Below are 14,954 nucleotides of genomic sequence, written 5' to 3'. Positions count from 1 at the left end.
ATTAAAACTTTAAATACTAACCCTAATGCTAAAGTAGTGACAAATAGTCAAATTTCAACACCATTCCAGTTAAAAAGGTCAACTAGACAAGGTTGTCCATTATCACCTGCTTTATTTGTATTGGCGATAGAACCGTTAGGAGTAATTAGAATTGATTCAGATATTAAGGATTTTAGAGTTAATCAGGAGGAATATAAAATTAATCTATTTGCTGATGATTTGATTTATTTAACAAACCCACAGCATTCATTACGTAAATTATCTTCTAGATTGGATGAATATGGGAAAGTATCAGGGTATAAAATAAATTGGTATAAAAATGAAATTTTACCTCTTACTAAAGGAGATTATAGCCAATGTTGATTAGTAACCCAATTTAGATGGCCGGTAAATGGTATTAAGTATTTAGGTATAAGACTTGATAATGATGTAAAGAATTTATATAAATTTAATTATTTACCACTATTGAAAAAAAATTCAAGAAGATCTTGACAAATGGATGATACTACCAATAACATTAGTGGGTAGAGCCAATGTTGTAAAAATGAATATATTTCCTAGATTACAGTATTTGTTTCAAACATTACCAATACAAGTGCCACAGAAATTTTTTCAAGAGTTAAATAAATGTGTGAGAAAATTTCTTTGGAAAGGTAAGATGTCAAGAATATCATTGGAAAAATTGACATGTAAATTTCGGTTAGGAGGGTTACAACTTCCAAACTTTAAGAATTATTATAAAGCAAATCAACTTAGATTTATCGCATCTTTCTTTGATGAACAAAAACCGGCATGGATTAGAATAGAATTAGATAACAGAAAATACACCCAAAAATTTTATATATAAATGGGAATCTAAATGGATATGGGAAAAGAAAGAATCTCCTATATTAAAACATTTGATTGATCTATGGAATAAGATAAACGTTGATAATGAAATAAAGAAATCTTTATTAGCAAGGAGACCTTTGATTCAAAACAGACTTATTCCTTTTACTTATTCCTATTCCTGGATAATCAACTTTTATATAATTGGTACCAAGAAGGGATTAGATCTATAGGAGACTGTTATGAACGAGGTATATTGATGTCATTTGAACAATTAATGAATAAATATAAAATATCAAATAACACTTTCTTTTGTTACCTTCAATTAAGGGCTTATTTAAAAGACAAACTGGGTCAAACAATGTTTTTGCCAAAACCCAATGAAATTGAAATTTTAATTCAAAAAGGAAAAATTAAAAAAATTATTTCTTATGTATAATTTGATTCAAAAACAGACAATTAAACAAGGATCCACAAGTCAAAACAAAAATGGGAAACTGATCTGAATATTAATATTGATGAAACAAATTGATCAAGACTGTCTTGACAGTATGACAAATACAATAAATGTACGACTTGGATTAGTACAATATAATTTTTTACACCAATTATATATTACACTGCAAAAAATAAATGGATTAAATTCAAACTTATCTGATCAATGCTTTCGATGTAATCAAGAAATACTTTCTTACATTCTATTTGGTCTTGTTCCAAAATTCAACCTTTTTGGATAAATTTAAGAGTTTTATTGGAACAAATTACTGAAACTCAATTTCCATATAACCCTATATTATTTCTATTAGGTGATATTGAAGAGATAAAACAGAAACTTAAACTGAATAAATATCAGAAAGAATTTATTAAAAATTGCACTGGCAGTAGCCAAGAAGGCTATAGCAGTTACTTGGAAATCAGATTCGTATTTAAGTATGGATCATTGGAATAATGAAATTTCTCGTTGTATTCCACTCGAAAAAATTACTTTAAGAGATAAATATGATACATTTTTGAATACTTGGCACCCATATTTACAAAAGATAGGATGGCATATTTAAGTGCTCCGATGATAAAGATGTTGGTCCCTTGGGGAAAGTAATAAATAAATATACTAAATTTATTTTGAATCCCATGGAGCATGTGGAAACTTTCCAATATCCAGGCAGTTCTTTTTTTTTTCTTTTTTTCAGGTAGGGGCATATATCGGGGGGGGAGGGGAGGGGGGAGGGTAGTTATTATCTTTCTATGTAATCTTTTCGAAAACTCAATAAAAATTATATTTAAAAAAAAAGGCCCCAGAGGATGGGAAGTTTCAAATATAACACTGCCATTCAAAAAAGAGGGTGTTGGATACTGGTTTCCCCCGCCATCCGAAGGTAGAGTGTTCCTATGAAATGGTTCGTAAGCCAAAAATTACCATTTATTTATATGGGAAAATTTTGTGAGCGTTCACAGACCCAAAAATAACCTACCAAATCATGCTAAATAACACATAAAACCTAAAATAACAGTAACATATAGTAAAAGCAGGAATGATATGATAAATACACAGCCTATATAAAGTAGAAATACTTCTCTACAACGATTGCCTGCACAGATCCCGTAGCAAAAATCTCACGCAAGCACTGTGACATAAACACGCTCTCCAGTAACCTTTAAACTATGAAGCTGCCAAATCTACCAAATAACACGTAAAAGTACACAGCCCATATAAAGTAGAAATAATGTATGTACAGTGTAGTATCACTTACTGGAATTGGGAAAACAGCACGGAGCACACTGTTGATGGTGTGTTAGACTGAGTCGTCGCCGGCTGGGTGGTGCAGTGGCCCCCACCCTCGGGGCCACCGACCCGATACATTGCCGCGAAGAACGCAGCAGTAGCCGGGAGGCACACAGCACATCGTTAAAAAAAAAGCCGAAATAAACATGCTAATTAATTAGGTGCTGCCCCAGCACATAAATGTCGGCGCAGGTCAGAGGCGATTGCCGATTGCATCGCCTCTGATCTGGGCTGACAATTACGTGCTAGGCAGCACCTAATTAATTAGCATGTTTATTTCGGCTTTTTTCTTAAAGATGTGCTGTGTGCCTCCCGGCTACCGCTGCGTTCTTCGCGAATCGGTACAGTATCTGTTCGGGGCCCGGGTTTTGGGGTGGTGGGACACGGGGTGCCATCTCATCGTCGATCAGGGCAGGCTGCTCATCTTCTCCTATGACTGCCTGCCTCGATGTCGAAAGTCGAGGTTTGTCGTCTGCTGTGGCTGATGTAGAAGGCTTGCTTGATTGCTGAGCCTCGTGCATTTTTCTATCATACAGTTGTTTGTAAGCACTCACACCATCCTGCAAATATCCCCTAAACCTACGTACCCTTTCAAAATTAAAGTCATACTTTATCATTGCAGCGAAAATCTCACGCAGTTGCTTCACCTTCTGCATTCAGTTTCGATTGTTATCGTTTCCTCTTCCAATCGCATCAGGTCTTCATCTCTCAGTTCTTGGTCATGAGATGCCAAAACCTCTTCAACATCATCTTCGTCAACTTCCACAAGCCAAACTCACTTTGTCCTTGCTTCGTTCATCACGATCGAAACGCTTAATTATGTCTAGTTTTACGCTAAGTGTAACACCCTTACTCTTTCAGGCTTTTCCGACACCTTCGAACTCATCTTGCTAACGGCTGCTTAGTGCAACGTGTTAAAGCAATGCCATTATGAATCCAGGGGAGAGCGCCTGCTCGGGGCGCGCACTGATTTTTTATCGCGCGCTGCCTTTCTTCGTAACAGTGAAAACACCTTCTGAAAGTGAAAACAGGGTACTAATGTAGGTCTTTCGTAACAGTGAGGTTTTGTAAAGCGAACGTTCGAAAAGCGGGGGACACCTGTATCTGGCTAAGCTGTCCTGGCATTTGTATCAATGGATAAAATGCTAGGATCCTTTAAGGGGACGATAAGACATTCAAAGAATCATAAGACAGTCAAGCTGAGTCAAATTAGTTTTTATGAAAGGTAAAAATTGTGTGACAAATTTATTAACGATGTGATAAGAATGGTGTATAATATCCAATAAATGTCATATAATTTCCAAAAGATATTCAATAGTGTCATGAAAGGTTACTGAACAAGAGTGCATGGAGTCAGTGCTACCGAACAGTTACAAGAATCCAGGTTAAATTTTAATCTCATGACTAGGTTCCTGCTGGATGCTCTGCTTTCTTCCCACATTTCTAACTTGTGCTGGTGGTTAATAGGCTAGTCTAATTCCACCCCCCCCCCCCCAATCTGTAAGTGGGAAATCAAGGCAGAGTTTATAGGCATATGAAAGAGTAAAGTAGCAGGGCTACGAAAATAATTGGAGGGATGGAGCTGCTAGGATTACTGTGGGAACCGGCATTGATATATTGAGCTACACGGATGTGTCTCGTAATGAACAATAAATGGCTCAGATTGATAGGGTAGAGGCTAACTGCAGTAACTAAAGTTGATGTAAATGGATCAGTTTCAGACTTATAATCAATGGGTGCCACAGGGATTAGTTCGGGAGCTTCAACTATTTGCAATATATTTTGTATGGGAACCAAGGGTACACTGGTAACTTTCTTAGTGCTACCTCAAAGCTGACTGATTCATATGTGGTTCCTTCTGCTTTTGGTCCTCCAATCTGAACACTCACCGGTACATATCCACTAGTACTATTCTTCAAAAAGAAAAGGACATCAGCTTAAGTTGTGTGTTTTACCAGGAACCTGGTATAAAACTCCTGACCTCACAGTACCTGGGACCTGACATGAACCTCTGTCCTTGGGCAATCCTACAGTAATGGACTGATACAGAAGACATCTGGTAGTGCGGCCCAAGACAGAGTGAAGCAGCCACTCAGCACTGGGAAATGGGGCTTAAGGTTGTACTCTGGCTGCAGACCTTGAGAACTGGTGACATCTGATCTGTATTGAAGAATTGCATTTCCCCTATAGTCTTTCATCACTTCCTGAGATTTCTCAGTGGTGACAAGCTCAGGGATAATTACTGACCTTTGAATGTGTTACCACAGAGAGATCTTGAGATTGGAGATCTGTGTATCCAAATGGGGAGAGTAACTGATGATGGCAAAGGCTTATTTATTTATTCTATTCTTTCTTCTTGCTGCCTTTGCTTATTTTGTTTTCTGCACTCTGGTTGAGCACCCTAGTTGGGCAGTCATTCATTGATTCTGTTATAGTTACTCTTTTATAGATTTGTGAAGTATGCCTGCAGGGAAATGAAACTCAGGGTGGTATGGTGAGATATAGGTTCTTTGAAAATATAGGGGAAGGAAATGTCAGGTTATCCACTTTGGAAGGAAGAATGGAAAGCAAATTATTTTAAATGGCATGTGTTTTGAGGTTTAAGTAGATCTGAGCCCTAATACATGAAAGGCAGGTGCAGCAAGTAATTAGCATGGCTAGTGTACACTGGCTTGTATTGCAAGAGGGAGGATGTATAAAACACAGGTTTTGATATAACTTTATAAGAGTATAGACAAGGTTGCATCTTGTATACATCGAACATTACAGCACAGTACAGACCCTTCAGTCCGTAAAGTTGTGCTGACTTTTTAACCTACACTAACATTAACCTAACTCTTGCCTCCTACATAGCCTTTCATTTTTCTCTTATCCATGTGACTAGCTAGGAGTTTTTTTAGATCTCCCTGTGTCCCTAATGTATCTGCTTGTACCACCACCCTGGCAGTGCATTCCACACACACACACCACTTTTTCAAAAAAAAGTTGCCTCATACGCCCCCTACCCCCGCCGTACTTCCCATCACCTTAAAATTATGCCTGCTCACATTAGCTATCTCAACTTCCTTCTAAGCATTTTCAGCCTTTGGTTCAACACTGAATTCACAATTTCAGACAAGCCTTTCCGGTTTGTATCAGAATTGGTTAGTTCTAGTTTAAGCAAGCAATGCTGGTGATGCTCAGCAGGCCAAGAAACATCTGTAGGTGAGAGGTGGATAAGGTTGGCATGTGAATCAATGTTTATCGGTCTATGGCATTAGCTCTGCTTGTCTCCATAGACACTGAGTGTTTCCAATGTTTTCCATTGTCTGCCGTTTTTAGCCCTGGCAATTTCTGAACTTCAATTTCTTTTTTTCCCTACAGATGCTGCCTGAGCTGTTGGGAATTCTTAGCATTCTTCTTTGTTTCAGATTACTTACAGCCATTGTATTTTGTATTTCAGTTCTAGCAGATCTTTTCTCTCTCCTCAGCTCTCCCATTTATACCTCCAGAGTAACTTCATTAACAAAGCTTGTACACTCTCTCCTGGATGACATCAGTATGTGTTGTCCATGTTGGTATCCACTCATATTCCTTTTCTCCTTATTCTTGCCCCTTCACAAGTTTAAGTATGCCTATATTCTAAATTTTTACAGTTCTAAAGAAAGGTTGGCAACCTGAAATATTAACTGTTTCTCCTTTATAGATGATGCATGGCCTGCTGAATATTTTCAGCACTCCATGACCTCTACTTTAAGCAAACATTTCAAGATGAACTGTAGAGCATAAAAAATGGAGGATGTGACCATTTGATTTGATCAATTTTGATCATTTGAGCCTTGGCTGCCATTCAATACAAATGACTTGTACCTCCCCATAACCTATGAGTCCCTATAAGTAACTCATCCTTGTACAATGATGCAGCCTCCACACTCAGTGGTGGAGAAAACTAAAGATTCTTAGACCTCTGAACATTCCTCCTCTGCAACCCTGAGGCATTCCCTCAGCACTTACCTTGTTAAAACCCCTCAGTGTCTTGTTTCACATTCTTCAATACTCCAAAGTCAAGATCTTGCCAGCTCAAACTTATTGCCTAGAATCAACCTTGTGTATCACTCTTTAAATATGGAGACCAAAATAATGCTCTGCTCTGTCTGGTCTTGCTAGCACTCATATAGTTATAGCAAGACTTTACTACTTTCGTACTTCGTTCCTTCCATTTTCCTTTTCTAATTACAATGTTCACTTTGTTTCATATCAGGATCCAATTTAACATTACTACATATGTCATGAAATTTGTTAACTTTGCGGCAGCAATACAATGCCATACATAAATGAATTGCATTATATTTTTTCTATATTTATTAAGTATATGTATATTAAATAAGAATTGTAGTGCAAAAACAAATAAAAAGTTAGGTTGTGTTTATGGGTTCAATGTCCATTTAGGAATTGGATGGCAGAGGGGAAGAAGCTGTTCCTGAATCGCTGAGTGTGTGCCTTTAGGGTTCTGTACCTCCTTTTTGATGGTAACAGTGAGAAAAGAGTATGCGTTGGGTGATGGTGGTCCTTAATAATGGATGCTGCCTTTCAGAGGCACCGCTCCCTGAAGATGTCTTGGATACTACGCATGCTTGTATCTACAGAGCTGACTAATTTTGCAATATGCAAAAGCACGTAGATCTTTCTACAGTCACAATTTGCATTCTCACTGTGTAAACAAAGTTCATTTCAACTTTGCATTCCTATGTTACACAGTATTCCATCTGATGAATCTTTCTTTTGTTTTGAGCTATTTACCTTTGCAGACGGCCTTTCTCACAACTTGCTTTCCATCACCTTTCCGGTTGCTGTAATAGTGCATGCACTGGTTCCTTCATTCACAATACAAGAGCTTAGTCACTATGTCTTGGTAGACAAGATGTTGAAGTAATGGGTGAATAAGGCCTATTACTTCCCTGGAGTTTTCCAGACAGCAACATTCCGATCTCTGCCCTGCACCTGGTTTTGGGGTGAAGTGCATTGTGGAGTGCATTGCTGTGAATTCTCAGGGGTTGGCTCCAAATTTGCGATCCATGCACTCTCTACCTCCAGAAGCAAGGAAGTTGTAGGACATTAGAAGAAAGGAAACAAAATTGTAGAAATAAATTTAGGGCTGGTTGAGCAAGTGCAGGATCTAAAGACTAGATTCTGATTTATTACTGTCTTCTATTGTTTCTAAATCGGTTAAGTACATTGGGGGGGGGTTTTAAAAGCATCTTTACCCAGTCTTTTAAGCAAAATAAGGATTCCCTGTCTCTCTATGCTTAGAGCAATAATTGATCGTGAAACTGAATAAATGATATTGCACTATAAAATTGCAAAATGTCACTCTTTAAGAAGGGAGGGAGGCAGGCAGAAGATTGAATTATAGGCTAGTTAGCCTGACTTCAGTGGTTGGCAAGATGTTGGATTCCATTACAGTATTAAGGATAAGGTTTCAGAGTACTTGGAAGCACATGATAAAATAGGCCAAATCAGCATGGTTTCCTTAAATGGAAATGTCTGAAAAATCTATTTGGATTCTTCGAGGAAATAATAGGCAGGATAGACAAAGGATACTGTTTACTTGGATTTTCAGAAGGCCTTTGACAAGGCTGCTATGCGTATGAGGCTGCTAAACAAGATAAGTGCCCATGGTATTACAGGAAAGGTACTAGCATGGATAGAAAATTTGCCTCCTGCCTGTCAGCCAGAATGGGAATAGCTGGGTCTATTCTGGTTGGCTGCCATTGACTAGTGGTATTTCATAGGACTCTTTTTGCACGTTACCTATCTATGATTTGTGTGATGGAATTGATGGTTTTATGGCCAAGTTTACAAATGATACAAAGATAAGTGATAGAGTGATGTCTGCAGAAGGACTTAGACAGATGGGCAAGGGCAAGAAAGTGGTAAATGGATATAGTATAGGTAAACATATGATCATACACTTTGGTAGAAGAAATAAAGATCTACTCTAGACTTTTCTCAAAACAGGGAACAAATTCAGAAATCAGAGGTGCAAAGGAACTTGGAGGTCATGAATTTCCTAAAGGTTAACTTGCAGGTTGAATTGGTAGAAAGGAGGGTAAATACTATGTTAGCATTCATTTTGAGAAGACTAGTATATGAAAGCAAGATATAAAGCCTCGACATGACAAGGCATTGGTCAGACTGCACTTGGAGAATTCTGAGCAGTTTTTGCACCCCTAGTCTAAGATGTGCTGGCATTGGTGAGGTTTGCAAGAATGTTTCAGGGAATGAAACAGTTTTATTTATGCCTCTGCCTCTCTGCCTATACCTGTACTCACTGGAGTTCAGAAGAATGGGAGGTAATCTCATTAAAAAGCATTGAATATTGAAAGGCTTAGAGTGGACATGGAGGATGCATCTTTTAGTGGGAAAGTCTTAAGACCAGAGGGCACAGCCTCAGAATAGGACTTCCCTTTAGAACATATGAGGAAGAACTTCTTTAGCCAAAGGGTGGTGATTCTGTGGAATTCATTGCTGTGGAGGCCAATAATTGGATATTTTTAAAGTGAAAATTGATATGCAAGGGTGTAAAAGGTTACAAGGAGAAGGCAAGACAGTAGGGTTGAGAGGAATAATAAATCAGCCATGGTGGAATGGCAGAGCTGACTCTGATCTGAACTTTGGCCTAATTCTTCTCCCACATCTTATGGTCTTAACCAAAATCTTGCTTAACTAGATCATAACATGGGATGGTGGAAATGAGACGATATGTTTTAAGTAGTTCAAATAGTCAACAGCAAGTCCAGGTCTTTATCGTGAGACTTGGAGTACAATTTATAACTGTAGTTAGACCAAAGCAGGATTGTTCTGAGCAGTTTGGATTGATTGATTATTGTCACATACGAAGGTGCAGTGAAAAGCTTTTCTGTGTACCATTTAGACAGCTCATGCCACCTATAATTACATTGAGGTAGTTTTTTTTAAAAAGTGCAGAGTATAGTGGTGCAGTTAGAGAACATGCAGGTAGGCAAAGTTCAAGGGCCACAACAAGTGTTCTAGTCTATTCAAGCGTCTGATAACAGCTGACCTATCTGGCCTTTTTAGCTTTTGCCTGGTGGCAGGTGGGAAAAGAGAATGATGCCGGTGGGGGTAAGTGTTCCTTGATTATGTTACCTCTTTTCCTGAAATGGGTGAGAAGTATAGACTGTCAGGGAGGGCTGCTTGTTAGTTTACCTGTACTCAGCGGGTAAATTACAAGAGCAAATGAGGTTGTATTCACTGGAATCTCAACAGTGAATTAAGAGAAATTTTAAATTTAAGCAGAATTAAAATATTCCTATAGACTGGGGAGTCCAAGATTTGAGACAATCTAAAAATTATAACCAATACTTAGGAATGAAGTTGGGAAATGTGCAGAATTGATGAAATTTGGAACTCTTCTGCAAAAGGCAAGTGGTAGTAGATCAGCTGATAATTTCAAATCTTTTATGAAGATTTATTAAAGTAATGAGGGATTTGTGGCAAAGATGAGAATTCAACTAGTATTCAAATCATCCTTGATTTTATTGAATGGCAGGACAGGGTTAAAGGGATATATTAACTACTGTTCAATTTGAGAAAGGGTTTGGGAATTAGAAAGAAGATTTGGGTTGCTCATTTAATGTTTTGTTCCTGTTCTGGGATTGACCTGAATAAATCTTTCCCCTGGCTGTATTGTGCTCTGCAGACTGTCCTTGGATCTTCAGATTTAAGCTTTGGTTCCCAAACTTTAGTCTGTCTATTCTTATCACTGTACACTAACTGCCTTTTCTTTCTTTTTCCTCCTTGCAATCCAGAGGAGTCCAAAGAAGGTGAAAACCTTGTTTTCTGGAAAATTTGTTTAATATAATTGTCCCAATCAATCTTTTTGAGAAATGAAGTACTTTGTAGTCACTAACTAACAACTCCTTGTTTTAGGTGTTAAGCAAGCTGTTCACATCAGCTCGAAATAGAGTGATCCATCGTTCTGTTACGTCATCACTGAGGCTATCATCAAACAACAAGAAGAAAAACTAGCTGTTGTCCTTTCATTTTTTGGGATGGGGATGGAAGTGTGGACAATGACATGTACAGCGTGAACTGGTCAGGGTTTTACTGTGCAGGAGGCTATAAATTGTACATGGTTAACTCAATGTAGGGTGCAGAGCTACTTATTTCTTAAGTGACATTAAAAACTGAGTTGAAAGTTGTGGTAAATACATCTTAAGATCATGAATTTTTTAAAATTTAATTTTTATATATATATAAACCTTGTATTATCCATTGTATTATATAATGCCAGAATTGCACAATCAATAGTTAGCTTATTTTTTCACAACTTTCTTTGGTTGAACTTAGTTTTCCATTCCATTTTTTATTCTTTATTCATATAGCTATTCTGAAGCTACTTAATGGGGAAACTTACAATGAACATATTTCTGCTTTCTGTTAGTATGTTTTTAAGTCTCCCTTTTTTCTTTTAACATTCCCATATTACAGGTGTTGAAGCCACTGAGTGACAGTTTGATGGAGGACAACATAAAGCAAACTGTAGCAAACTCCATCAAAGCAGGTTTGACTGAACAGGGCTCCCAACATGCCAAATTAAAGACAAACTGACAATCCAACTTGCCTGGTTCTATTGCTGTCAAGTGTTTGCTGTAGGTTCTGGATTTGGTGCATCAATTTATGATTATTCTGTGTAGATTTTGAAGTGCAAGTCCCAACTTCACTGGATGCTGCCATAAAGGTCTGAAGAAAGGAGGAATTTTGCTGGAGAAGATTTTAATAATGGATAGAAAATTTTACATTACTAAATAAAGTTCAGGGATAAATTAAAAACAAAATTAATTTTGAATGTTACTTATTGTTATGAACATAAGTTGAATTTCCTTTTCCAAGTCACCTCTAGTGCATTGGTGGATTTGTGTAATAGACTGATTTGTACAGAGTAATCTGTACAGATGAATCAATGGGATCATTTGAGGTGATACTTAGAAAATCAATCAGTGCATATTTTCTTTATTTTGTTAAAGTTCTGCTTTTATTACCAGTATTACAGTGCATGAATCCAAACTATCCAGATGCCTGGATTACTTTGTTAGGTTGAGAGTAATTGAAGCTTACCAGGCCTTTTTTTTTCCTGAATACATACTGACAACATTGTGCATCATTTACAGTTCAACTGCTGGGAGACTTCACCATTTCATTACTGCCAGTAATCCATCCAACATGCTTTTCATTTTTCTTAACAGTAATAAGTCCATCCACAAAGAACTGTTACCTGTAGTTGTCAGTATTTGACTGCATACTGCATTATCTTTAATTTAATTTGCTATCAAATTATAGACATGGGGCATGTATATGAAATATAAATATATAAATACCAAATTTTGTATCTGAAGTTTTTGTAGTTAATGGCAAAATCTGGTACAGTGGTAGACTCCGTGCAGTTTATGTAAAGGACTGTTATTTGTGAGTGATGTAAGCATCAAAATGCATCAAATTTGAGGTTTTGATATATTTGTGATATTAACTGCCTTGAGCGTTGCAATCCTACCCCTTATTGCAAAGCATTGGGAATGTTTGTTGTGGAATTCAGTTGTCTTCTGTTGCATTTTAAAGTTATTTCCTGTAATTTATTTTTCAATATATAATTAAAGTACTCTGAGATTTCCTGCTTCTGTTTGTATTTTTTGGGTGAAATGAATTCTGCAAGATGTAAAGGTCATTTAAGTGTCTAAAACTTTTTTAAAATTTAATACTTAATCTGTGAAATGTATCTAGGTCATATTGGCCTCATTTAAATGTAAAAAGAAATGTTTCTCCCCCGAGAGTTCTTGTGTCTGTATATAAATCCGTAATGGGTAATATAAATTGTTTAGATACACATTAAACAATTTTCACAAACTTGCTGATTGTGCTTCAGAAACATTCAAATATTTCAGTATTGTATATTGTTGCTCAGATGGAATAAAGTAATTTAATTTGACAGTAATAAAATTTTATTTTGCTCTTGTTAAAACAATTGAAAACTACTGAATCTGCAGTAATTTGTGGATGAAGCTGTAATTAGTCTAGTTGGATGTATGTCTCAAAAGCCAGCTGGAGTTGTTAGTTTTGTCTGAGCTGGATCACGATTGATTAAACATAAAGGCTTCCTTCGTCATTCTGATGTCTGAATGTCATTGACAGGCACAGTTTGCATCATTTCAGTGTACCCTGACTGAAGCTGCAAAATAATCTGGTAGTCAACTCTAATTGCATCCAATTTGTGTATAGCACCAAAATGTAACTAAGGTTTTGACTGCAGAAGGAGTGGTGGTGGTGTGATCACTTGAGTCTAGGAAAATACTCTCCTAAGGGGGGTGCCCTTGGGTGGCTGTACAGACTGACCCATGATCCACTTGAATCCATGCAACATTCTTTTCATTTTCCTATTTAACAGTGATAAATTCACCACCACAGAAGGATAAGGATTGGATATCAGATCAGCTATTCTTCAAATAATGCTGTGGGGTTTTGAGCAGTGGCCAAAGACATCCTGTCCCCTTCCATTAACTCCCTCCTATGAATATTCTTTCACACTTTTGTACATGTGAACAATTACTAGTCAGTCTTGCCTCTGTAATAACCAGGAGAACTAGAAAGTATATGAATAAAGTATGATTGTAAACAAGGAGCTTTGACAATGAAAATAAAGAAAATTGTAGATGTTGGCAATATGAAATAAAAATGTACAATATTGGAAACAGATGCATCTCTGGAAAGAGAAAGTTAATGTTTCAGCTTGGAGATACTGTAGCACAGGGGTTCCCAGACTTTATGCCATTAACTGATGGGTCTGTGGATGTCAGGGTGGGACCCCCTGCTGTAGCGGAAGGTTTTTGAACTGTTTTTGGCCTGAAACTTTCACTGAAGAGTTTACCATAAGATATAGCAGAATTGGGTCATTCAGCCCGTTGAATCTCCACAATTCCATCATGGCTGATTTATTATTCCTCTCAAATGTCTCCTAATCTTTGCTGAGCACTGATGCTCTGTCAGCCAGAAAGAACGGGATCTCCCAGTGGCACCCAATTTAATTCCACTTTCCATTCCCATTCTAATGTATCTATTCATGGCCTCCACCACTGTCATGATGAGGCCACACTTGAGTTGGAGGAACAACACCTCGTATTCCATCTAGGTATTCACTCCAACCTGATGCCACGAACACTGATTTCTTGAACTTGTAGTAATGACCCTTCCTCTCCTTCACCACTCCTTATCCCCTTTTCCCTCTCACTTCATCTCCTTGCCTGCCCATTGCCTCCCTCTGGTTCTCCTTCCCCCTTTTCTTTCTTCCATGGCCTTCTGTCTTCTTTCAGACTCTCCCGTTTCCAGCAACTTCCCAACTTTTTACTTCACTCCTCCCCCCCCCCTTAACTCTACCCCTCATCTTTTTTTCCCTCTAGTCCTGCTGGAGAGTCTCTGCCTGAAATGTCAACTGTACTCTTTTCCATAGATACTGCCTGGCCTGCTGAGTTCTTCCAGCTTTTTGTCTGTGTTGCTTAGACAAGATCAATGTGGTTGACAAAATCCAATGTGGGGACTGCAGCAAATGTTATATTGGCCAAACAGAGAGAAAACTAAGCTCAACAAACCATGAGTGGCATGACCAACTCTCCATAGTCTCTACCCATGAAGTTCAAGAGGGGCACAAATTTGACTGGGCATCATTGAAACATAGAAAATAGGTGCAGGAGTAGGCCATTTGGCCCTTTGAGCCTGCACCACCATTCAGTATGATCATGGCTGATCATCCAACTCAGAACCCTGTACTAGCCTTCCCTCCATACCCCTGATCCCTTTAGCCACAAGGGCCTTATCCAACTCCCTCTTAAATATAGCCAATGAACTGGCCTCAACTGTTTCCTGTGGCAGAGAATTCCACAGATTCACCACTCTCTGTGTGAAGAAGTTTTTCCTCATCTCGGTCCTAAAAGGCTTCCCCTTTATCCTCAAACTGTGACCCCTCGTTCCGGACTTTCCCAACATCGGGAACAATCTTCCTGCATCTAGCCTGTCCAATCCCTTTAGAATTTTATATGTTTCAATAAGATCCCCCTGTAAATCTTCTACATTCCAACGAGTATAAGCCTAGTCGATCTAGTCTTTCATTATATGAAAGTCCTGCCATCCCAGGAATCAAACTGGTGAACCTTCTTTGTACTCCCTCTATGGCAAGAATGTCTTTCCTCAGATTAGGGGACCAAACCTGCACACAATACTCCAGGTGTGGTCTCACCAAGGCCTTGTACAACTGCAGTAGTACCTCCCTGCTCCTGTACTCGAATCCTCTTGCTATGAA

General features: G+C 38.1%; 1 protein-coding gene across 5 annotated transcripts in view; it reads left to right on the top strand.

Annotated features, from left to right (window-relative positions):
- Positions 1–13,287, top strand: part of atl2 (atlastin GTPase 2) — a 142,906-nt gene extending 129,619 nt beyond the window's left edge. For 2 of the 5 annotated variants that reach the window (XM_063056344.1, XM_063056346.1), the window contains exon 14: positions 11,102–13,283. In XM_063056344.1, coding sequence (XP_062912414.1) covers positions 11,102–11,221 — 120 coding nt within the window. In that variant the 3' untranslated portion in view covers positions 11,222–13,283. Of the gene's footprint in view, positions 1–10,419; positions 10,435–10,540 lie in introns of all 5 variants that reach the window. The other 3 variants (XM_063056345.1, XM_063056347.1, XM_063056349.1) reach the window with 3 other exon arrangements.
- Positions 13,288–14,954: the final 1,667 nt, after the last annotated feature.

This window comes from Mobula hypostoma, chromosome 8, assembly GCF_963921235.1.
Source record: "Mobula hypostoma chromosome 8, sMobHyp1.1, whole genome shotgun sequence".
Lineage (NCBI taxonomy): Eukaryota > Metazoa > Chordata > Chondrichthyes > Myliobatiformes > Myliobatidae > Mobula > Mobula hypostoma.
Note: the sequence above shows the minus strand (reverse complement) of the source record. Positions and strands in the feature narration are given on the sequence as shown.